The following is a 23,400-nucleotide window of genomic DNA, read 5'->3' as shown; positions in this document are numbered from 1 at the left end:
GAACATACATTTTCTTTTATTTCTATCATATATATATATATATATATATATATATATATATATATATATATATATATATATATATATATGATAGAAATATATATTTCTATCATGTGTTTTAAAAAAATCAACTACTGTATATAATTGTCTGATGCTGTTTAAAGAAGATAGCTCAAATTACTCAAGAGGGAGCAAGAGATCAAGATAACCAGAAGAGGAAAAACCTTAACCTGACTGACCCTCCTCCTCCCGCTCCTACACGCTTTCGCAGATTCTGCCGTTACTCTCCTGAAGTTGCTAGTACAGGCTACACAAGGAGTCGGCAACCTTTCTCATATGGAATGCCAATTTATCTTGCAATTTCTACCGATCTGCGTGCCAGTTAAATGCACATTTTCGTGGAAAAGTTCCATTTAATTTATAACGCCTTCGTATCTCAATCATTCATGTGGTTAATCAAAATTCTATCCAAATGAAAATGATATAAACCTAAAGTAACTTATATTGCCATTGCCAGCTATGTAAAAATAGCCAACATAAAGCCAACAAATAAAAACATAGCATAAATTACATTGACTATGCATGGCCTGCCTGCCTCAAACTTGAAACATTGTATCAACTATCAACTTGGGTCCAGCCCAAGCTCCCATTAGCAAACTTGTATAAAATATTCTGGGCCCTCAGTTTCCTGCGCCAGTGAGCTCAGGAGAGACACAGCTGTAGGCTATTTTGTGCAAGGGATAAGAGTTCATCAGATAGACCTCGGTCAGACCATGACATTTTTCCCTTTCACGCCGAGTGGTTATTGAAAGGGAGAGAGCTGGAAAGATTTTTCAAATGCATTGAGGAACTATTGTCATTCTCAATGGATGTAAAAATAGACTTTGTTTGCTTGCTATTTGAGGTGAAAACATTACTTTGAGATGGTCCACAGCTCATTAGTGGTGGTGCGTTAAGCGAATCAGAAATACCATCAGATCCCCAAATGGGCACACATGTCTACATTTGCGTACAGGCCAGGTAGGCTATAGGCCTACTTCTATGCATAATCAGGTGCGTGTCCTGTCTCAACATTGACAGTAGTGCTCCAAAGAAAAGACAATGACTAAATTGACAACACTCGGAAATGGAATGATTTAAAACCAAAAGTTTCTGCAAACCAACGTGTCCACTCCGACATTGAGAATGGTAAAAGACTGGAATAATAATATATTGAATGCATTAACAGAAATTACTAAACCAACATTGTAAATTTGAAATGATAGGAAATAACGGTAATTGTAGGCTACTACTGGGGATGTATGTAATGGGCATTTTATAGACACTAACAATCAAGGCAAACAATTCACACAATGAAGTTATGAAACAATGAATGTGCACATATTGGCGGGAGAGAGCGTGTTCTGGATGGAGATGTGCATTTTAGCCACACTCCCCTTCTTCTTGGACTGTGCCATCCACACGGCCTCCGCAATGGATTAGTTCACTGAGATGGGCGGGAATCAGACAGGTGTCTCGTGTGCCATAAAAAAGATGACATATTTGCTACTCCTTGACAAAAAAAAAGCCAATCGACCAGTCAACTATTTGGGTTCAGCCCTACATGAGTTGCATGTTTCGTTCGTTCTTTTCCTGTTTTGGATTGATATCTAACGATTTAATCTCTCTTTGGTGTCTTCTCATGCTTCGCCTGGGGCCAGTTGTAACGGTAAGTAGCTTCAAATGACCCTCCCTTAGTTAGTTTCTATCTCACTGGTTGTATGGTAGTTTGTGCGTGCGTGTGGGTGGGTGGATAGTTCGTCTGTGTGAATGTGCGTCAGTGTTTGTGAATATAACTTACTGCTTCAATTATGAGAAATGTAGCAATTAAGCCAATGCATGTACATATTTATTGGGTAGGAGGTCCCTCTTGTGGACATTACTAGCAATGTAAATCTACTCCGTACTTTAGAGGGTTTTATTGCCTTAAGCTTTAGTAATGATTTCCCACCACCTTCCTCCAGAATGAGTATATGAAAGATGACTTCATCATTAAGATTGAGACATGGCACAAACCTGACCTTGGCACATTAGAAAACGTGAGTACCTTTGTCATTCAAAATGAGTTTGATTAATGACCGTTTGCATTTACTGTGAGATTCTTAGAAAGAGAAGTCTGTGAATTGTGTCCCAGATGAAGCATCAGCTAATATCGAGTTTGAAGTGTACCTTTTTAAATTGTAGCTCGCATGCTTATGCCTGGCTTTGATTGGCAGGTGCACAAGCTGGATGCGCCCACATGGAAGAGTGTGGAGGTGGTGCCCATTGACATCGCAGATGGAGAACAAGTGGCCCCTGCTGTGAGTACTCCCCTCTGATACTGCTGTCATGCCACAGTCCCACACTCAATAAAGCCCTGGATAGTACTGTTTGGCAACATCATGTGGAGAGACTTGGGCATTGCAAAGCAAGCCGAATATGCTCAGATCTGACACTAAAACGGCAAATACACACATTCCTGGTTATCTTTTCCTGAGTTGATGTTTTGTATTCACCTGCCGGTAGGGCTGGGTGGTATGGCCAAAATATCCTATCACGACACACAACATTTTTGGGACAGTTGTTTATTATTTATTTTTATAATAATAAAGTTCTAAATATGCTTTCAGTGGCGCCTGACCCTAGGGTGGCAACACAAACATTCTAAGTTATTCCAATGGGGTTTGTTTTATATAGTAGGGCTTGATGATATGGGCAAAAAATCTAGGGCTATTGATCAAAGCACTTAGATGTACTGTTGAAAATATAGTGATTATTCTAATTATGTAGTTGGAATATAGTGGTCAGCACTTTAAATACATTGTTTGACAACAAATTAAAAAGCCAGGGACAAATGATTGTGACAGGGTAGGAACCAAATTGTTGGTCAGTGTTTCCCAGTGGACCCTAATTAGATGTTACATATAATATGAGTTTTCGTTATCAATTAAATTCAAAGGGCTTTATTGGCATGTTTACGTTGACAAAGCAAGTGAAATAGATAATTAATCAAGGTGAAATAATCAATCAAAAATTAACAGTAAACATTACACACACAAGTTTCAAAGGACACTTCAAATGTCATTATGTCTATATAGTATTGTAAAGATGTGCAAATAGTTAAAGTACAAAAAGGAAAATAAATAAACACATGGATTATATGTACAATGGTGTTTGTTCTTCACTGGTTGCCCTTTTCTTGTGGCAACAGGTCACAAATCTTGCTGCTGTGATGGCACACTGGTATTTCACCCAATAGATATCGGGGTTTATCAAAATTGGGTTTGTTTTGAAATTCTTTGTGGGTCTGTGTAAACTGAGGGAAATATGTGTCTCTAATAGTCATACATTTGGCAGGAGGTTAGGAAGTGCAGCTCAGTTTCCACCTTTTTGTGGGCAGTGAGCACATAGCCTGTCTTCTCTTGAGAGCCAGGCTTTGCTAGCTAGCTACGTTTGCTCCTACTGAGTACATATAGGATCAATGATCCGAGTCAGTAAAAAGAGTCGAACTTCCCATCACTAAAAGCAACAACTTGCTCTCTTTGATTGACAGGGGGCAGGGCTTAGTGTCGGAGGCGCATGGGGAAGCAGCATGCAGGTGGAGAGGGATGACTCAAGTAGCAAACAGAGTAAACTATAAAAATGTACATGACACGCGCGGGAGTGGCGTATTACATTTAACAAACCAAACATTGAAATACCGCTATAGAAGGATAAGTGAAAACCCAAACCGGTCTGTGCATCAAATATACCTGTATATAGTAAAATACGTTATACCGCCCAGCACTACCTACCAGGTAAGGAAACTATGGTGCAGAGTTTCTTCTCCTCTGCAGGTTCTGAAACCCCTCAATTCACTATGACGTTGGAAGCTTTGCAATTATAATTAATATGGTGAAGTTTCTTCCTTTCAAATACAAAAGGTCCCTTGTACCAATGGTGGTAGTTCATTGCTATTATTTGGCATGGCATTGCCTCATTTCATGGAGTCTGTTGGTAAGTGAAGTGAAGTTCGTGCGGTTATTTGCCTGAGTAGCAGCAGTGTGTTTGCGGTAGGTGTCTAACGAGGCGGATGTGTTTGCCTTGCTGGAGGAGTGTTGTGTCTGAGGGCCCTATCAGCTCTGTGCCTCAGGCATGACTGCAAGACCTGGGCCCCCAAGGGACCACAGATGAGTTTGTTAGTGTAATTAAGGCTCACAGCGCTCCATACGCTGGTCAATCACACACACACACACACACACACACACACACACACACACACACACACACACACACACACACACACACACACACACACACACACACACACACCCCTTCAGTGAGCAGCAGCTCCTCTTCCCCGGCCCAGGCACATCGATTCACAGACTCATTAAAGCAGCACAGTATATTGTTATAGTGAAGGAGCTTTCAGCATTAAAACGGCCTAATGAATAAGTGTGTTTGTGTTCCTCCCGTTTTTTGCTCGTTTGGCTCCCTCCTGTCGGCTGATAGCCCTGAAAAGCAGCTTTTAGCTGTGGGCGCATCATGATTTATTTAAAATTGCTGGGCCCTTGAGCTGTTGGTAATTTATTTGAAAGGTGTTTTGTTTATTTGTTTTGTAATTTTTTTCCACACCAGTGACTTTGCACTTCTCTCTCTGAGAAGAAGATGAAGATGAAAAACGGTTCGATACTAGCAATAGTTTCTTTCGATACTTCTGTCAAATGTGTCTCACGGATCAAGTCTGCATCAGCGCAGCCGATGTACCCCACGGAGTGCACCGTGCCTGCTCCACGAACTCAATGCTAGCCTGCACTGGGAGTCTGGGCTGCATCATGTTACGCTCTCCACTCATACTGCGCAGAAGTTAATACACTTGAATAATGCAACACGGCATGTTGAAACGGTTCATTACTGTTCGCAAAACAATGTCTATACAGGCTAGAACACTTTACAATGCAATAAGATACTGGTAGCTTCCAGTTTTTTTAGGCTAACATTCCTTGCTAGCTTACAGCTGAAACCTAACATCAATTCACTACCCTAGCACTTTCTTGGTGATAAAGCAAACATATTTTGATTTCAAAGCTGATTGCTGCCAAAAGCGTATTCACTCCCTCACGTCTCTCCCTCAGACGAAGACTTATTGCCTCCGCTAACTTGGGGCTCCGACAGGCTGCACCACTCTTAGCTCGTACATATAGTTATAACTGGTTAAAAAGAGTCACACTTTTATAAAAGAAGCTACTACTATGCGGATGTTGTTGATTAGTAAAATAAAATGAAGTCCCTCGTGGAACGGAAACATATTGTTTGTCATCTGTAGCTCTATGAAATCAGCCAAAACAAGCTCAATAACTCAATGCATACACACACTCCTATTGAAATATGCATTCACCTGTACTGTGAATAGGCCTAGGGTACATCTAGATTTATCCAGTTTATCAATAGAGATTTACCATTCAAATAAATGATTACCATTATGTAGCTTAGATTGGTAAAAACAGTCAAATTGGTTCATTTAAAGGAAAACTCCACCCAAGATTTCATGATATGTAACTTTCACAATACAGAAATCTGGCCACTAAAGCATTTTGCATCAAAATGCATCATACGTGCCAGATTTTGTGTTTTGAAAGTTAGATATCTTAAACTTGATTACTGATGTGCAAAACATTTTGGGACTATGTCAACAATGTACTAATGAAACAAATACCAAAATATGTTTTTGGGGTAGAGTTTTCCTTTTAATGCATGCATGGCTGTCTCTGAAAAAATCTGACATAAAACATTTCAAATAATATTGAACTCAAACGATTGAACCGAGCAGTAGCTGAGTTTCTATCTGCATCAAGTGCCATTCTGCAGCTTTAGCTAATATGCCTAGTTTTTGTGCCGAGGTATCGTTTTATTGAGTATTGTGGTACTAAACCTGCTGTCGGTATCCAAGTCAAAATTCTGGCATCGTAACAACACGTGTGTTTATGTTCTGCTTGTGTGTTATGCTACTGGAGTGTGAATCTACTCTCCTGCTACACTAGTGAGTTAGAACTGTATGTTTGGCTGTGGTAGTGAATAGGTTTAGTGCTTGTGTTTTGGTGAAGTAGTGCAACTGCACCCCCAGCATCATGATACACAGTGTGTCACGATGTGAGTAGGATCGCCCTGTGCCTAGGAGCAGTCTCTCCTTAGCCTGGCCCTGATTTGAAGGAGGAGTCAGACAAGGGTCACTAGGTCATCTGCTGTCGGCAGGCAGCTGCCCTACATGCAATCATGCGTACACACACACACTGGTATCAGCCAGCGTCCTACTGCCATCTGTAATCTCAGCACAGCCATTTGCTGGTGGCATCAACAACTTCCAACCTGACAGCCTCCCCATCCCTTACCCCGGACCCTACCCAGCTCAGCCCAGACAGGGTGCAGGTCATGAACTGGGCAGGGCACAGGGCTGGACTTTGGTGTTGCATCCTGGGGCCAGGACAAAGGGGCTGCCAGGCTTAGTTGTGGGGGGCAGACCTAGCCTGGGAGACTACCATGGCAGTGCCTCCCCTTGCCCCTTTGCCCAGAGAGCGGTCAGCATTAGTGCAGGGCCAGCTCTCACATACACCCCACAGACACATGGGCTAGAGGGGGATTAAAGGGCCCTTTATCACAAATGTTGAATGCAGATGTGTTGGAATTGTTTGTTGTTCTGATTTATTAGTCTTAAGTGTTATCCTTCTCTTCCAGGACTACAAGGCAGAGGAGGATCCTGCTCTGTTCAAGTCAGCTAAGACTGGTAGAGGGCCCCTGGGACCTAATTGGAAGGTACACCTCTCACTGAAACACACTGGGTTAGAGGGGAAAGAGCTTGTTGGCAATGTAACCACGGGTAGGATCCTAAATTAATTTCCAGTCGTTTCGTTCTGAACAGAAACATAATTGTGTTCCGTTCCACTGTTCTAACCAGCAAAATAAAGTTCAGAACGTTATTAACCATATCCTATGCTTTTAAAATAATCTGTCTCACTATCATTCCCGGTTATGATTCTGTTTATCAAAAAAAGGTTTTTCAGGTTTTCTTCCAAAAAATTCTGGTTTTCGGTTCTGTTCCCTGAACCGGTTCCAACCCTTAAATGTAACACTTGAAATAATGTTACCAAAATGAATATGGATTTTTTGGGGGGTGGTATACTCGTGGCACGATCACACAGTATACACTCATGGCCAGTTTATTAGGTGCCCACATCTATTACCGGGTCGGACCCCCTTTGCCTTCAGAACAGCCTAAATTATTGGGGGCAAGGATTCTACAAGGTGTGGCGTTCAAATGTTGATCTATTGGTATCAAGGGATCTAATGTGTTCCAGGAAAACATTCCTCACACCATTACACCACTGCTACCAGCCTGTACCATTGACACCAGGCAGGTTGGGGCCATGGACTGTAACGCCAAATCCTGACTCCGCCATCAGCATGACGCAACAGGAATCGGGATTCCTCGCACCAGGCAATGTTTTCCCACTCCTCAATTGTCCAATATTGGTGATCGCGTGCCCACTGGAGCCGCTTCTTCTTATTTTTAGCTGATAGGAATGGAACCCGGTGTGGTCTTCTGCTGCAATAGCCCATCCGTTACAAGGGCCAACGAGTTGTGCGTTTCGAGATGCTGTTCTGCATACCACTGTTGTACTGCGCCGTTATTTGTCTGTTTGTGGCCCGCCTGTCAGCTTGTACGATTCTTGCCTTTCTCCTTCAACCTCTCTCATCAACCAGCTGTTTTCACCCACAGCACTGCTGCTGACTGGATGTTTTTTGTTTGTCACACCATTCTCTGTAAACTCTAGACACTGTTGTGCGTGAAAAGCCCAGGAGCCCGGCTGTATCTGAGCTACTGGAACCGGCACCGACGATCATACCATGCTCAAATCCACTAAGGTCACTTGTTTTGCCCATTCTAACATTCAATCGAGCAGTAACTGAAAGCCTCGATGCCTGTTTGCCTCCTTTATTTATATATATATATATATATATATATATATATATATATATATATATATATATATATATATATATATATATAGCATCCCACTCAACGTGACTCACTGTCTGTAGGAGCAAATCATTTTCACAAACGCGGTAATAAATTGGCCACGGAGTGTATGGCTAGTATTGGACAAGCGTGTGTGTGTGTGTGAGAGACAGAAGGAGTCCCTCAGACGGGGCGGAGGAGAGGGAGGGCTGAGTGGCAGAGCTGTAGGCTGCAGTTTGATGAAGACAAATCACCGCTCTCCCTGCTCTAATTGGACCTAATAGAAATCACAAGGGATCAGGTCAGATTAGGCCCTCCTGTCTCAGCCCTGCCCACGTCCTCATACTCTCTCTTTTCAGCCAGCCAGGAGAGGGTGTGTATGTACGTGGCTGTCTTCTCCAGGGTTTGTGTGTGGTATCTTAGTTTGAGCTAGGAACAGTTCAGTAAAATGAGTCTGGGAGGTATTTGTTTGTAAAAAGTGAGAGGTAATGAAAACGGCTCATCCAGAGACACTAATGGTCTCGTCCCTAACCCCTCATCTACAGCCGTACAAACAGGCCCAGGATCACACTGTTTAATGGCAGACAAGTTGGAATCTCCACCCAGCAAAAGATCCCTCAGAGTTCACCGTGTGAAAGTTTCCCTGTACTCTGACAACTTGCACAGATTAAAGACTACTGAACAGCTTTATGAAGTCTGAAATAAATATCAACTTTTTATTTTGGGGTTTTTAATTAGATAATTTCCCCCCAGCCTTGGACATGGAAACACTTATTTTGGGGAAAGAAATTAGAGAAAAAAATCATAGCTAAAGTAACATAAGAGAAAACAATTGGTGCCAGCTTCTCAGAGCAGTAAAAGTCTATCACTGCATGCACACCTATCGTCACACTTTGTATTTATGAAATCTCCTGCTCCTTTGAGCAGGGCGACGAGAGACGGTGTGAAGAAATGTCACCGTAAGTGTTTTGATGTGGGATCTGTTTTATCCGAAGTTCTCTTTTAGAGGTGACAACTTTAGCTAAACCCTATGCGTATGTAGAATGTTTTTCATTCCCGCCCTCCCTCTTCTTCCTTCCCCTCTCTCTCTCTCCCTCTCCTCTCCCTTCCGTGATGGGAGCATCAAACAGTGACGGGATGTGGGTGATTGCGGCAGGTCTGAGGCATTTCTCCCTGTGTGCAGCACTAGAATGAAGTGATGAATTAAACAGGTGTTCTGGGGTGGTGTGTTCTAGGGGCAAGCAGGTCCTGGGTGTTAATATTGGAACCGGCTTTGTGCCGAGACGCTCTTATCGCTGCGTGATGCGATAACGGCGTCCCAGCCACAAAAGGCCTGCCTGTACGGGAACAGTGTCACTGTCAGGGTGGAGCGAGAGAAATGGTCCTTTCATCTGGAGTTGATCCACTTTGCTCTCTCGCCCTCCTCATTGCTCTCTCCTCTTCCTCTCAGGGAGACAGAGTGCAAGCTACAGATGGATTTAAAACTGTTTTGTAGATGAGGACTTTTATCCGTCTACTGCATATTCTCATATCGATAATTATTTTAGCAAGCTTTGTTTCCAAAGCATTATGCATTAATGACATTTTAGTGGTTGGAATACCGCTGTGATTGGTCTAAACCGATCATTTTTTTTCTCAAATCACATTCTACTTCTCATTGAGTTCCATTTTTGGAAAGTTTGCAAAAACTTTGCCTATTTGCATATTCACAGTTTTTTGTAATATCATGTGTCAACGTAAATGATTCAGTGATGGGTGATTGAGTGTGTCTTCCTGCTGTGCAGTGTTTGCTCAGTGTCTGTTCTCCTGTTGTGTTGCTACTAACAGAAGGAGCTGGTTAGTAAGGCTGACTGCCCGAGGATGTGTGCCTACAAACTGGTCACGGTCAAGTTCAAGTGGTGGGGCCTGCAGAACAAGGTGGAGAGCTTTATTCACAAGGTAAGGATGTTGCTTTCTTCATCCCATCCTTTTATTCTGTCACTATCTGACACATTCTTCCCTTTTCCTTGTAATCTTGCTTTCTTTCCCTCTAAATGCCTCTTTACATGTCCTTCTCTCCTCCAGCAAGAGAAGCGTATCTTCACTAACTTCCATCGCCAGCTGTTCTGTTGGATCGACAAGTGGGTGGAGCTGACTATGGAAGACATCAGGCGGATGGAGGCGGAGACACAAAAGGAGCTGGAGGAGGTATGTAGAGGAACATATGTGTATATATGACTACCAACAGGAGGAGGGTTCAATACTTACCAGGGCTTACAATGCTCAAAACCTCCAAAACCTTTAGAGCGAGTGTGTCGTTTTAGGCATCATCTCTTTTGCATTGTCATGGTGGCAGATCCCAGCATACTGTGCAGTGTGGTGTTTGCCTTCAATAAATGCACTGGTTTTCCTGAAATCCCGGTTGGAAGATTCACGGAATCAGGAGGGAATAAGCAGGAAATCCGGAATCCTTCAACCAGGGAATTTATTGAATGTTCCTGGAATTTTGCAACCTTGGTCTAGACCATGGTTGGGTAGCAGGCTGTCTTGGTCTGTCTGTGGTGTCATCCCTCTGAGAGAGACAGAGTAGTGATGTTTGGAAGCTTATTAGAATAGTCATCAGATATCTCCCAGTTGGACCTCTGGGAGTGATGCTGGTTGGCCTCTTCTTCATTAGTGCTTTTTAGTGGTGCTGAAACCCACAACATTCACTCTTAATTCTTATCTCTCCCTAGATCCTTTTTCCCCAGTCAAATTCTGAATATTATTCTTACACCCTGTTTATCTATTTCAATGTCAAATCAATGATCCCCTCGCTTACACTGCTGTAAATAAATCAGCTGTTCATGTTTTTATGACAAACTTAAACCATGTATGATTTTTATGACAAATTTTTCCCCATCTTACAGCGCATTCGGAAAGTATTCAGACCCCTTCCCTCTTTACATATTTTGTTATGTTACAGCCTTATTCTAAAAAGGACTGAATTTGTTTTTCCTCAATATGCACACAATACCCCATAATGACAAAATGAAACAGGTTTTTAGACATTTTTGCAAATGTATTAAAAATAAAAAACAACTTATTTGCATAAGTGTTCAGACCCTTTGCTATGAGACTCGAAATTGAGCTCAGGTGCATCCTGTTTCCATTGATCATCCTTGAGATGTTTCTACAACTTGATTGGAGTCCTCCTGTGGTAAATTCAATGATTTGGAAAAGCACACACCTGTCTGTATAAGGTCCTACAGTTGACAGCGCAGAGCAAAAACCAAGCCATGAGGTCGAAGGAATTGTCCGTAGCACCCCGAGACAGGATTGTGTCGAGACACAGATCTGGGGAAGGGTACCAACACATTTCTGCAGCATTGAAGGTTCCCAAGAACACAGTGGCCTCCATCATTCGTAAATGGAAGAAATTTGAAACCACCCAGACTCTTCCTAGACCTGGCTGTGTGGCCAAACTGGGCAATCGGGGGAGAAGGGCCTTGGTCAGGGAGGTGACCAAGAACCCGATGGTCACTCTGACACAGAGCTCCAGAGTTCCTCTGTGGAGATGAGAGGACCTTCCAGAAGGACAACCATCTCTGCAGCACTCCACCAATCAGGCCTTTATGATAGTGGCCAGACGGAAGCCACTTCTGACAGCCCACTTAGTTGGTCAAAAGCCACCTAAAGGACTCTCAGACCATGAGAAACAAGATTCTCTGGTCTGATGAAACCAAGATTGAACTCTTAAGGCATGAATGCCAAGCGTCACGTCTGGAGGAAACCTGGCACCATCCCTACGGTGAAGCGTGGTGGTGGCAGCAGCATGCTGTGTGGATGTTTTTCAACGGCATGGACTGGGAAACTAGTCCTAGGATTGAGGGAAAGATGACCAGAGCAAAGTACAGCGAGATCCTTGATGAAAACCTGCTCCAGAGCGCTCAGGACCTCAGACTGGGGCGAAGGTTCACCTTCCAGCAGTACAACGAACCTAAGCACATAGCCAAGACAACGCAGGAGCTTGCAGCGTCATACTCAAGGCTGTAATTGCTGTCAAAGGTGCTTCAACAAAGTACTGTAAAGGATCTGAATACTTATGTAAATGTGACATTTTAGTTTTGTGTTTTTAATACAATGGCTACAATTTCTGAACCTGTTTTTGCTTTGTTATTATGTGTGTAGATTGAGGGGTAAAGACATTTTATTTTGATCCATTTTAGAATAAGGCTGTAACGTAACAAAATGTGGAAAAAGTCAAGGGGTCTGTATACTTTCTGAATGCACTGTGTCACATTTATGAAGGAATTTACTGCTTGTCATAATATTGAAAAAGTTACATGACTGTTTTTGCTCTTTCTTAATTCATTTAATGACCATATTTTCTTTAAATGTCCAGTGTAGTCAAAAATGTGATTTTCCTGTTTTTTTATATATATTTATATTTCCACACTGAGACCAATAAGAAAGAGTTCCGAACATCTGCCAATAACTGCTAGTTTTTCCATTTCAACTCAACCACTCTGCAGCGCTAGCATAATTCTAGCTTGAGAAATTGCTCTTTGCTAAGATTTTTTGTTGTTGTTGACACTTTTAATTAAAAATCACAGTAAGGTACATAATTGTTACACAGAATTGATTTGATATTGGCATAAAAATGGCTGCATTGGACCTTTAATGAATGTTGATTACAAACATGTCTTGTGTACCTGCCCCCTACTGATAGCCCTTTTTGACCATGTGTTATGTTTGATTTGACCATGTGTACAATCACTGCTGGCCCAAAGATATGGTTTCTGGAATTCAACATTCCTGTCATTTGCTGCCCCCATCCCCTTCTCCTGCTTGTCTGTTTGTCATTTCCCTGTTAACCCCCCTCCAAGAGTTCCCACACATTGTTTATTCTGGAAAAACCTGGGAAATGTGTTATTTTATTACACATTTTCTGCCTCAACTGTGATCAGAAATAATGATGATTTAAATATAGCCTACCACTCCCTTTTGGAACAGGCATGGTGTTGGTCCATTTTGAGTGATATAAATATTACAAATTTAAACTATACTTTCATCCATTAAGTCATTAAGAAGTCGTAGGCATTAGAAATGTAACTTGTGTGGGAACCTGCTCCTCCCTTCCCCCAATCTCAAACTGCTCTGACAGGCCTCCCTGATTCTATCATTTACTATCTAGATGCGTAGAAAGGGCTCTGTGCGAGGCACGAAGGCTTCAGACGAGTAGCTGCTCCAGGTGTAGGTCTGAGGGAGACTGTGTAAGTGCAACTGGTGGAGGAGTTGAACCGATAGCAGCCATGTTAGTTCCTCCTCCACCAACTCTCATGGATTCCTTGTCTGTCTTCTCCCACTGGGTTATCTTTGTATTGCTGCATGGCTACACTGCTTTCACTCCTTATACAGTGGTGTTAGAGCATAACAAGGTTTTATGGGCCACGGTTTGTGTGAGTGTGTATGTGTGCGTGTTCTCACGTGAACTTCCATAACTCTGACTGTATTAGTTAATCAATAACACCAGATCTCAGAGAAATATGTAGCATTTGCCAGATCGTTAAGTGTATTGCTGACATGGCGAAAAGCTCTCTGCCTTGGACAGTGTGTAAGTGCATACTCAATCTCCCCATGTGAGGGCAGACATCTGTGCAGCCTGTTCTCAAAACCAAGGCGAGAGAGCAGGTTTTAAAAAGGCTTTGGCAGCCAGTCAAAGCCATACTAAAAAAAGTCAGCACTGGTTTCTTGCCTTGTATCTGTAGTCCAAAAAACGCCATAGAGAATATGGAGAACGAACGCAAAAAAACCTGCTTATTCTGGCACACTCATTTGTCTGTGTATTACATTCTCAGTAAGGCCTTACTACTGGCTCCTTCTTGGCCCCACTTGAAATATCAATGTGAGCGCTTTTGGCCGTACATGGCGAAAAAATAGAGGAATCTGGGCCGGACTGGCCAAAGTTGGCCAGGCTTGAGCATTCCTGGCCTGGCACAAATGCTGAGCTTTTGGAGCTCTGTTTCTTCCTCTACATCTCGCCCAATCCTGCATGTGTTTCCCATTTTCCCCTGGAGTAAGTAAACGGGCGGGGGCCATCAAAGAGGCCCTCGGCATGGAGGAGTGCTTTGCCTGGGCCGCAGAGCTGAGGGGTCGCCAGGGTCACACTGTGCCAGTACTGTAAGGCTCCAGAGGACAGCACCCATATGTAGGAGTGGAATACCATTATAACGACTAGAGTTTCTACTCTTTACCAGTTCCACAAGAAAAGACTCCCAACTCCTGTTGATGGTCCAGCTCAATTGCTGAGAAAGCTTTTTAGGTTATATACAGACTTTTGAACATGTGCTTCAGGTGAACGAGGCTCAAGCAAAGGTTTTGTAGTAATGGTGTATCAGGATCTTAGACCAAAAGTGTTGTGGTTGGACTACACTGTGTGAAACACCATGGTTTGGAGATGATGCACTAACAGGCCTGTCTGTCTGCTTGTGGGCTAACACGGGTTGGCTGGTGGTGGGAGAGGGGAGGTGCTGGGGATGGAGGGTGGGGGAGAAAAACCCTTCAACATGGCTTCCTTTGCCTCATTAACATACAAATGGAATTCTGCAGTTGAAAAGGAGCCTGTGCTGTGATTGAGAAAGAGGGAGGGAGGGAAGAAAGGATGGAGAAGTGGTAGGTAGAATCCTCATGCACATTTCATCAGATGTCTAGTCCTCTGTTTAGGGCCAGTGTGTGGTTAGACTGTTCCATTAAGGTATTCTGCTATCAGATTCAGCCACTAATTGACTTTCTAAATCCTTAGGGTGTGAGGACCTAAAACAATGACTTGATCTACCTACAAGACAAACAAAGGCTTGATACAAACCATTTTAGAGACGTTCTCCTGGAGAAAAAACTCTTCAGTTTGCAAAGGGAAACGTGTACATCTTTCAGAGATATTCTTAATGCAGACTAAGGAACTTAATGTTTGTCAGTGAACAGAATGATGGGCGTTCTCAGCCACATCCATCCCAGTTTCTCACAGCTACAAACACCCTTTCTCCTTGCAGAATTCCACTTGTTGACGCATGCTCTCACAGAACCTGCCTCCACTTGTTTGGGCTCTGTAGAGATGTAATAAATGTCTGTTTATTTCTTCCCATTCCCCACTCCCATTTCCTCCGCCTCAGCTTCGCAAACACGGTAATGTACGGGGAACCAGTGCTGCCGATGCTGAATGAGACGGAGGAGGGTTTTGAACAACGACAGCGATGAAGAGTGAAGGTGGTGATGATGAAGAATGCGAAGCGGGCTCCCTGCGTTCCACCTTTACCTTACTGATTCAGGATGTGGAGAATGAGGGCTCTGCTCCACTTGATCAATAGACCAGCACCCTGACCTGCCGGCACCCAATCATAGACATTCTATCCACAGAAGAATTAATTTGTTGAAAGTGACACGATCCTAGCTGATAAGGCTCCAGTTCATTTTGATCTCCAAGGCTAATAACGATATCAAGCAACAATGTCCTCCGTAAAGCCACCTACCACCTCCATGTTGTTGAAGACTAGTCCCTAAATCTTCTCTTGATAGATGCTTATAGGGCTGCTTTGTTGTTGATATAGAAATTAATATTTTTTAAGCATTTAATTGGCCTGATTGCATTATGGCAGGTGTTGGTCTAAGTAGTTTGCTATTCTAGTCAGAGGATCGTTCCTCTGTGGCCTGTTGCCTTTGCCAGTTTTAGTTTTCCTTTGTATTTGTGAATATTTTCTCCAGATCATTCCTTTCAAGACAGTAATTTCTCTCCTCAGTCCTCTTCTAGCTGTTCATAACTGTGGTTTTCCGTTAGCTGGCGAGAGAGAGCCTGTTAGTTTTTTTTTTCTCCATTTACATGTCCCTTCCTGCCATGGCATTCATTAAGAGATTACTGACACCCTTGGCGCCTGTGCCTATCCTAATCTCTCCCCCTCTCTCTGCACTGCTTCTTATTAACGCTGACAATCTTGTCCACACAGGTATTTCACTCTCACTCCAATGCAAATGAACACAAACACACACCCGTACAAACACGCACATGTAAACACAAGCACGCACACACACTCACAGGTGTGAATGCCTTTGAGGTGACTGATCTGGCCCAAGCTCACGCTGGGCAGATCCGTGCAGGCTCCTTCAACTGAAGGGACGTGTCTGTTGTTGGAGTGTTGGGTGCTCTCACTATTTTTCCCACACTCCCCATACTCACTCCGCTCCTCCCTAGCGGATGCCCCCAGAGAGAAACCGCACTGAAAAACAGTCACAGATTGTGCTACACACCTTCAGTCTCTGTCACGCCCTGCTCACACCGCCCTGCTCACACCACCCTGCTCCCCACCACAACAGTAGCCTGCCTGCCTGCCTGCCTTATTCCTGTGGTTCTCTGGGATGGAATTCTACTGCTTGTCGTATCCTGCTGAGCATGGGCAGCAGGTAAACAGACACCCAGCACCACTCTAACCCACACCAGACCACCAGCCCGGCCCAGGCCACCACCCCGGCCCATACCAGGCCTCTCCTGACTGGGCCTGTTTACAGAGCGAGCAGCTTCACTCTCTACTCAGCCCTACTCACTCAGCACCACGCTGTGCCTTACTACACCACCATGCCTTTCCTTCTGGCTCCATACTGGCACCAGTTGGTCATTTAGGCTTTACTACTAGGACACTGATCAGCAGGTTATCCATCCATTGTAGAGAGGGGGTTAGATTAGGCTTGATCGGTTTGCAATGACTTTATGACCTCTATTTTAACTGAACCTCACTATGTTCTCAAGGTCCTTTTACATATGGCACTAATGTACTGTATGTTTGTTCTGTTGGGCTGTGGTGGGCTGATTATTCCCTGCAGTGATACTGTACTGATGTAGACATGACTCCCCAGCAGCAAGCCAGTCAGACAGTGCCATGCTAAAGCCTGAATGCTGCTCTGTGTGTTTAAGCACATAAGTGCCTTCATGTTAGTGTGTGCATGTCGGCGTGCTTGTGGGACAATAAATAATCATGTGTATCTTCGCTTGTCATTCAACCTCAGCCGTTCAGCCTCTTTTTATAAACAGACGTGCTTGCTGCCAAGACCGATGGAATATTTTTTATGAAGAGCTCAGTATTGATAGTATATTTTTATATTGTGTAAGCCTCACAGGGGGATTGTGAGAACCTTCTCAGTTATGGGTTTAGTGCTCACCCAAAGAGTATGAATGGATCTGGGCGATGTCATTTGTTTACATGCGTTGTTCCAACCTAGCTCAACCCCACACTTCCGAGGGGCAATACTAACTCACTAGCGGATAGACGACTAAAATGGCTGAACTCTCCTGTACCCCGTAACTGAGAGGATATATCATGAGTACCAATGTCAGTGTTGGTCACTGACAGGACATGAAAAGTCAAGGCCATAATGGGACTTATAAAGTCCAGATTTCCCATCGGTTACTATTTGCATTCAAAGAAAGTCTGTAAGAGAGGAGTGTTGAATATGATTCATGCCTTTAGGTCTGTCTACAGCCTCTTGCTTGTATTGAATAGTACGCTTATGATGCAACCCAGCTTCTGTATTTACGATCTGTACTGTAGAGACAATGATGTGGGGAAAGGACAGAGTGGAGACGGTCTTTACAATAAAAACTGTACAGTATGATCATGATTTATTAAATATACTGTTACATTTCGAGAAGAATAAAAAAATGCTTTTAAATGTTTCTGATCATCTGTTGAAATTCAGGGGACATGGTAGTAAATGTATGACATCATTTGTTTAGCCTTTTCTGTCTGTCGATTTTTGTCGACAGACAGAAAAGTCTACACAATGTATTGAAATACCTAATAAATTTCAACACAAAATGGACTGCTTTTGCCTGGTTTATTCTGCAATGGTCTGTTGTTGGCTAGTTTGTGTTTCTGTTCATCTCTTTTGTTATTCTACGTCTTGGGGAGCATTTGTGTGACTGAAGCCTAGTAAATAGCATTCATTTTGAGAGTACTGGGTCTAGAAACCAAACGGAAGGAAACTGACCGAAACGGGGAGGAACTACCTGAACAATAAGAAACACATTTTGCTACGATGTGGAGTAGTGAGTACAACCCTGGTGTGTTCAGTCTGCATAGATAATAGATGGGTAACTGCCTGACTAACAAAGTAGCATCAGTTGATTTGCACCATCGTATTCTGCCAAACTGTATGGTCGCTGTGGATTTTCAGGTAAGAGATTATCTATGAGATATAGGCATCTAGCAGTGTTTGTCACTGTTTTACTTATATTTGTGCCTCTTTCATACTGTCTATTTCTCCTTACCCCCATGCGGTACATATTATGAAGGCTCTCATGTTGGACATATGGATGATATGGTTTCAGATTAGAATCAAAATTCCCAATGGTTGATCAAGTAAATATACAATGACATTCCTGGACTGGTTTTGAATGGAGAAAATACAAACATGTCAAAGATAGCTGTGGAAATGGTCACTGTTCTAAGTCTAAATGATTATTTTCTCTCCCCTCTTAAAGAAGTTTGCTCACACACCTCTGGAGTCACATCTAGTTCAGTCATACACCTCCTTGGTAGTGTTATAAAGTGTATTTGTGACTCCAGACCGCCACATCCATCTCCTGGAGGTCAGTAGTGCTGCAGCCACAAGAGTCGGCGCTGGAGAGCAGGAAGAGCAGACAGTCTGCCGGGAGAGATATTCACTTTTTTATTCTTGTTTGTGGAGAATGGTCACATGTGGATGGAAAAAAAGTCATATCTGTACCAAAACAGGCAAATAATACAGTTTCTTAAAGGGGACATGGGCAGAGTCAACCACACTTTAAGGCAGCTCACACCCAAGCGAACACAGGAATGGACCAGGGATTGATGCCTGTTAGGGGCTATGGACTAGGTGCATGTTAGGGGCTATGGACCAGGTGTCTGTTAGGGGCTATGGACCAGGTGCCTGTTAGGGGCTATGGACCAGGTGTCTGTTAGGGGCTATGGACCAGGTGCCTGTTAGGGGCTATGGACCAGGTGTCTGTTAGGGGCTATGGACCAGGTGTCTGTTAGGGGCTATGGACCAGGTGTCTGTTAGGGGCTATGGACCAGGTGTCTGTTAGGGGCTATGGACCAGGTGCCTGTTAGGGGCTATGGACCAGGTGTCTGTTAGGGGCTATGGACCAGGTGTCTGTTAGGGGCTATGGACCAGGTGCCTGTTAGGGGCTATGGCCACCATTTAGAATGCAGACTCCAAAATACATGGATATGGAAAAAATTGAATGGGCTGACCCCTCACCTCCATTCTCAGTACTATTTATAAAAAAAACTAGTTCTCCTTAAACAGGTGGTGTATATACTGCCCATATATGAATACACTGAAGGAAGACTAAATGCTTCCTGCAAGTTGCTGCGCTGTGCCCTCCACTTGACTGTCCATATAGGGTGAGAGGCTGTGTTTAAGAGGAAGAGGCATGGTTGGTGAGCCTTTAACTACTGGCTCAGTCCCTGCATCATGCCTTGTTCGTTTGATCCACCTGGGACTGGATTTGTGCAGGGGCCACAGGTCTTCAAGGGGTGGGGAGTTATTTTTGGCCTGGTTTGGATGGCAATGATGTCAGAGTGTTTCCTCATCTTTCGAGCTGGGCTGAGCCTAGCCCCCGAGATTCTCCTGAGCTTCCTGTTGTGCGGAGAGAGGTGGAAGAGGTGGGGACCTTTAAAACAGACGGGGACCACTGCCCACCACACCCCTCCTCCCCCCAACAGAATGGCGTTCCTCTGGATGACAGATGCTGCTTAACCCTTGGTGACCCTGTGTGCTGAGATGGCCGAGCTGACTGACAGAACAGCTGAGGACAGAGAGAGACTGCTGCACAGTTCACCACTGCACAGGACGCTGACCCTAAAAAGGGAAGGAACTGTCACTTTGGGCATCCCCCCTTGGTGATATATGTCTAACTGAGGAAGAGCCGTGTTAACACCAGCCATTAAAAAAGGGGCGATGAGGGACATTTACTTTGACTATCTTGTCTTATTGAGCAGAATATTGAGACAAATTGGCTATTAAATCACTATAGAAATGTGTGGAAATGTGACAGTGGTGACCAGCCTCAGGACTGTCCATTGTCATGCTGGATTCATCATCACAGTGAACTCTGAGCGTAAAGGGGAACTTTAGTTTGTTTGACTAATCTTGGTGTTTTTTCTTCATGTTAAGTTTGGTCAGAGTTACAATTATTTTGAGCAGTTGTACGGCACGTTAGAAATACTCAAATGGGAAATGGAAATAAATCCAAGTTCATGGAATTTAAGAATAACTAATTATGAATCAACCACTCCTATAAGACAAAATGTTCAAGTTGCTCTTTAAGCTCACTTTAATTCCTGCAGTCACATGACCAAATTGCTCTCTAGTGTCCTCATGGGTGGAATATTATTAATATCTTTCATAATTTCATAATTAATCATGTAAAATAAATTAGAACACAGAAAATTCTGTGTTTCTATGTCAAACGGTTTTGTTATATTTCAGTCTTCTGTGATGTACAGTTATATAAAGTGTAATATTGGGATGCAAACTCAACATTGAAAACATTTCTAATCTATATCTGACATGTTACATGTGTGTACTTTTTCTAAGCCCATAACCATGTGTGTAAGCTGTATACTTTTGTTTCAGAGTAGATTTGTTTAAGACTACCAAGAAACATTCTGTGTGACCCAGATTTGGCCCACTGCAGTAAAAGGGTACTTAGTAATAAGAGTGTATAATGTTTGCTATGGTAAAACCCAGTAATACGAGTGTAAAATGTTTGCTATGGTAAAACCCAGTAATAAGAGTGTATACTGTTTGCTATGATAAAACCCAGTAATAAGAGTGTATACTGTTTGCTATGATAAAACCCAGTAATAAGAGTGTATACTGTTTGCTATGGTAAAACCCAGTAATAAGAGTGTATACTGTTTGCTATTGGTAAAACCCAGTAATAAGATGATGCTGCAACATCTCAGGATTCTACACTGTTCCATCAGCCTTCATTCTGTAGTGAATTCATCATCAAGCATACTCCAAACTCCCTGACAAGCAGTATACAGCTACACACTCGCTCACATCTCTCTCTCTTTCTAGCTCTCTTGCTCTGTTTATCTCTCTCCGAGCGCTGTGCTCCTCTCCTTCACATAACATCCTGTCAGCTGCATTGGCGTGTGCCCCAAGCACCCCAGAGCCTGCCCGCCCCCTGCCCCTACGCCTGGCACCCCCTGGACTGTCCACCACTAACCCCTGCCCTGGCACACAGCCCGCTCCCCTGGGCGGAAGGCAGGCTGATGGAGGGCCTGCTTCAGCACGCTTTAGACCTATTTTCTTTCCCTGCAGAATATTTGTGTGAGAAAATCTGTCCACTTCTGCTATTCTTCTCTTTGGCCTCACTCTCTAGTTCCTGTACTTTCACCTGTCTGCTAGAGTTACAATCCTCACGGCCATGTTAAAACGATAACCCACCTTTTACCCCTAACCTGGCCTCCCTTTTGTCCCCTCTGTAGGTGTCCACCTTTTAAATCTACTCGTCTGACATCTCAGCCCTGTCCAACTACACCTAGGGAGTTCAGGCGGAGACAAAATGCTGTCTAGGTGACAGTGCATGTAGTACTGAGTGAACATCCTTTCAGTGACATTTTGTATATAATTTTTATTTCAGACACTTGCATTGCTGGCCAGTTTCATAGCAAACATTTGCTTTGACTTGAGTTTTGGATTAGGGGTTCAGTTTGTGGGAAAGACACTTGGTGATACAAACCCTCTTGTGGATAAAATGAAGTAGGGGCTTTTCCCAGAAAAGTCTGCTTTTGTGAAAACACTTCCAAATGAGTTAATTATATAATATCTGAATCATTTTAGCAAGGTAAAATGACAAGTCTTTGGTTGAAATTCATCTGTGGGTTCACCCCTGGCAGAAGCCCTCTTTGTTTGGGAGGAGTGCAGTGTTCAAAAGGAGCAGGAAACGTGATAGCACAAACTCCCCGCTTGCTTCTATCTATCTATCTATTTATTTATTTATTTCTTCTCTCTCTCTCTCTAAAAGGAGGCCTTAACTGTGTACTGTACATCGCTTTATGACTTTAGTCAAAACAGAGCAGGCTTTAAAATGTAAATACCATGATATCAACTTTATTTCAAAGATTATTTGATATAGGTCTAGCACTAGCAACATAATCTTAGGCTATACCTAAAGTATATTATTCCTGCCTTCACCTCATACGCTGTTGATGCTGTCTCCATTCCTTGTTCTGATGTCTAGCGCTAGGTGGCACTGTGCCTTTTTGATAGAAGTGAAATACTCGCTCTTATTCACCTCTCGAGGAACTAGTCCTATGCAGACAAAAAAGAAAATCACCGTACCCCTCGAGAAACTCACAAGGATGCATCTGTTAGTCCTACATATGTGGTAGGCTATGTTTTCCACTCCCTATATATAAAACACATGAATAGAGTATGAAATATGCGTTGCAAAATGAATAAGCAATAGCCTATTGGTAGGCCAGTAGTAGCCTAGAATATATCATCTCAGATTAAAAACAAATATGCAACACCATATATTTATCTCAGATGCGTTCAAGCTCCATATTAACTAAACAGAGGAATGGGTGGAGTATCCGGGGAGTAGTACAAAACGCTCAGGGTATGGTAGACATAGGCTAATAAAAACTGTCCTACAACGGAGCTGACTGTCTTTCAAATTGTTGCATATTTCACAACAAACTACCTTAGTCATATCTGGTTTCATGTAGCCTATTCCATTTATTTTTTTTGTAGGGAGTGAAAACATCGTCAAATGGAGAGTAGGAGTTGGCTGTCAGCTAAATTAATATTTCATCCCCTACAATTATTCTTAAATTGCAAAAGGAAAACACCAACATTGCTGAAATCTTTCAAACCCACGGTGTGAGTTTAGATCCAACACGTCAAAGAGCGTCAGATCAGAACCCAAGCGCACCACAGGAAACAAAGCAGAATCTGGAGTTGTTCATTTTTTTCATTAACTATTTCCATTAATGTCTTAATTTGTCGGACGAGTCCTTTTATGATCGACAAAGTGCATCCTGGGCAACTGCAGATGCGCTGGTCTAAATTGATATCTAGAAAAACCTTTAACTTGGGCAATTAGCTGGATGTCTTTTGAATTAGAGTTCATTTAAAAAAACGCAAAGGTAAATCATCTTGAAGACTTCTTTCAAACACATTACTATTAGAACTATATATAGGGTAGGCAACAAAAGTTGATGAGGACATTACATTTGAATTGCTGTAATATATTTAGCAACCAGTAAAATAACATTACATGTTCACTGTGGTTTATGGTCTATTTCCCGTGCATTACTTATTTGAAAAGTGTATATTTCACAAGAGGTTACTTTGCTTTTTGTAAAAGTTGATAGCCTACC

The 23,400-nt window shown here is 42.9% G+C and overlaps 1 protein-coding gene across 1 annotated transcript in view; it reads left to right on the top strand.

Moving 5' to 3' along the window:
* LOC129826332 (phosphatidylinositol transfer protein beta isoform-like) overlaps positions 1-17,836 on the top strand; it is a 48,017-nt gene extending 30,181 nt beyond the window's left edge. Inside the window, exons 5-11 of the mRNA XM_055886930.1 lie at positions 1,701-1,708; positions 2,004-2,078; positions 2,256-2,339; positions 6,730-6,807; positions 9,839-9,949; positions 10,076-10,198; positions 15,142-17,836. Coding sequence (XP_055742905.1) covers positions 1,701-1,708; positions 2,004-2,078; positions 2,256-2,339; positions 6,730-6,807; positions 9,839-9,949; positions 10,076-10,198; positions 15,142-15,192 — 530 coding nt within the window. The 3' untranslated portion in view covers positions 15,193-17,836. The remainder of the gene's footprint in view (positions 1-1,700; positions 1,709-2,003; positions 2,079-2,255; positions 2,340-6,729; positions 6,808-9,838; positions 9,950-10,075; positions 10,199-15,141) is intronic.
* Positions 17,837-23,400: the final 5,564 nt, after the last annotated feature.

Source organism: Salvelinus fontinalis, chromosome 28 (genome assembly GCF_029448725.1).
Source record: "Salvelinus fontinalis isolate EN_2023a chromosome 28, ASM2944872v1, whole genome shotgun sequence".
Lineage (NCBI taxonomy): Eukaryota > Metazoa > Chordata > Actinopteri > Salmoniformes > Salmonidae > Salvelinus > Salvelinus fontinalis.
Note: the sequence above shows the minus strand (reverse complement) of the source record. Positions and strands in the feature narration are given on the sequence as shown.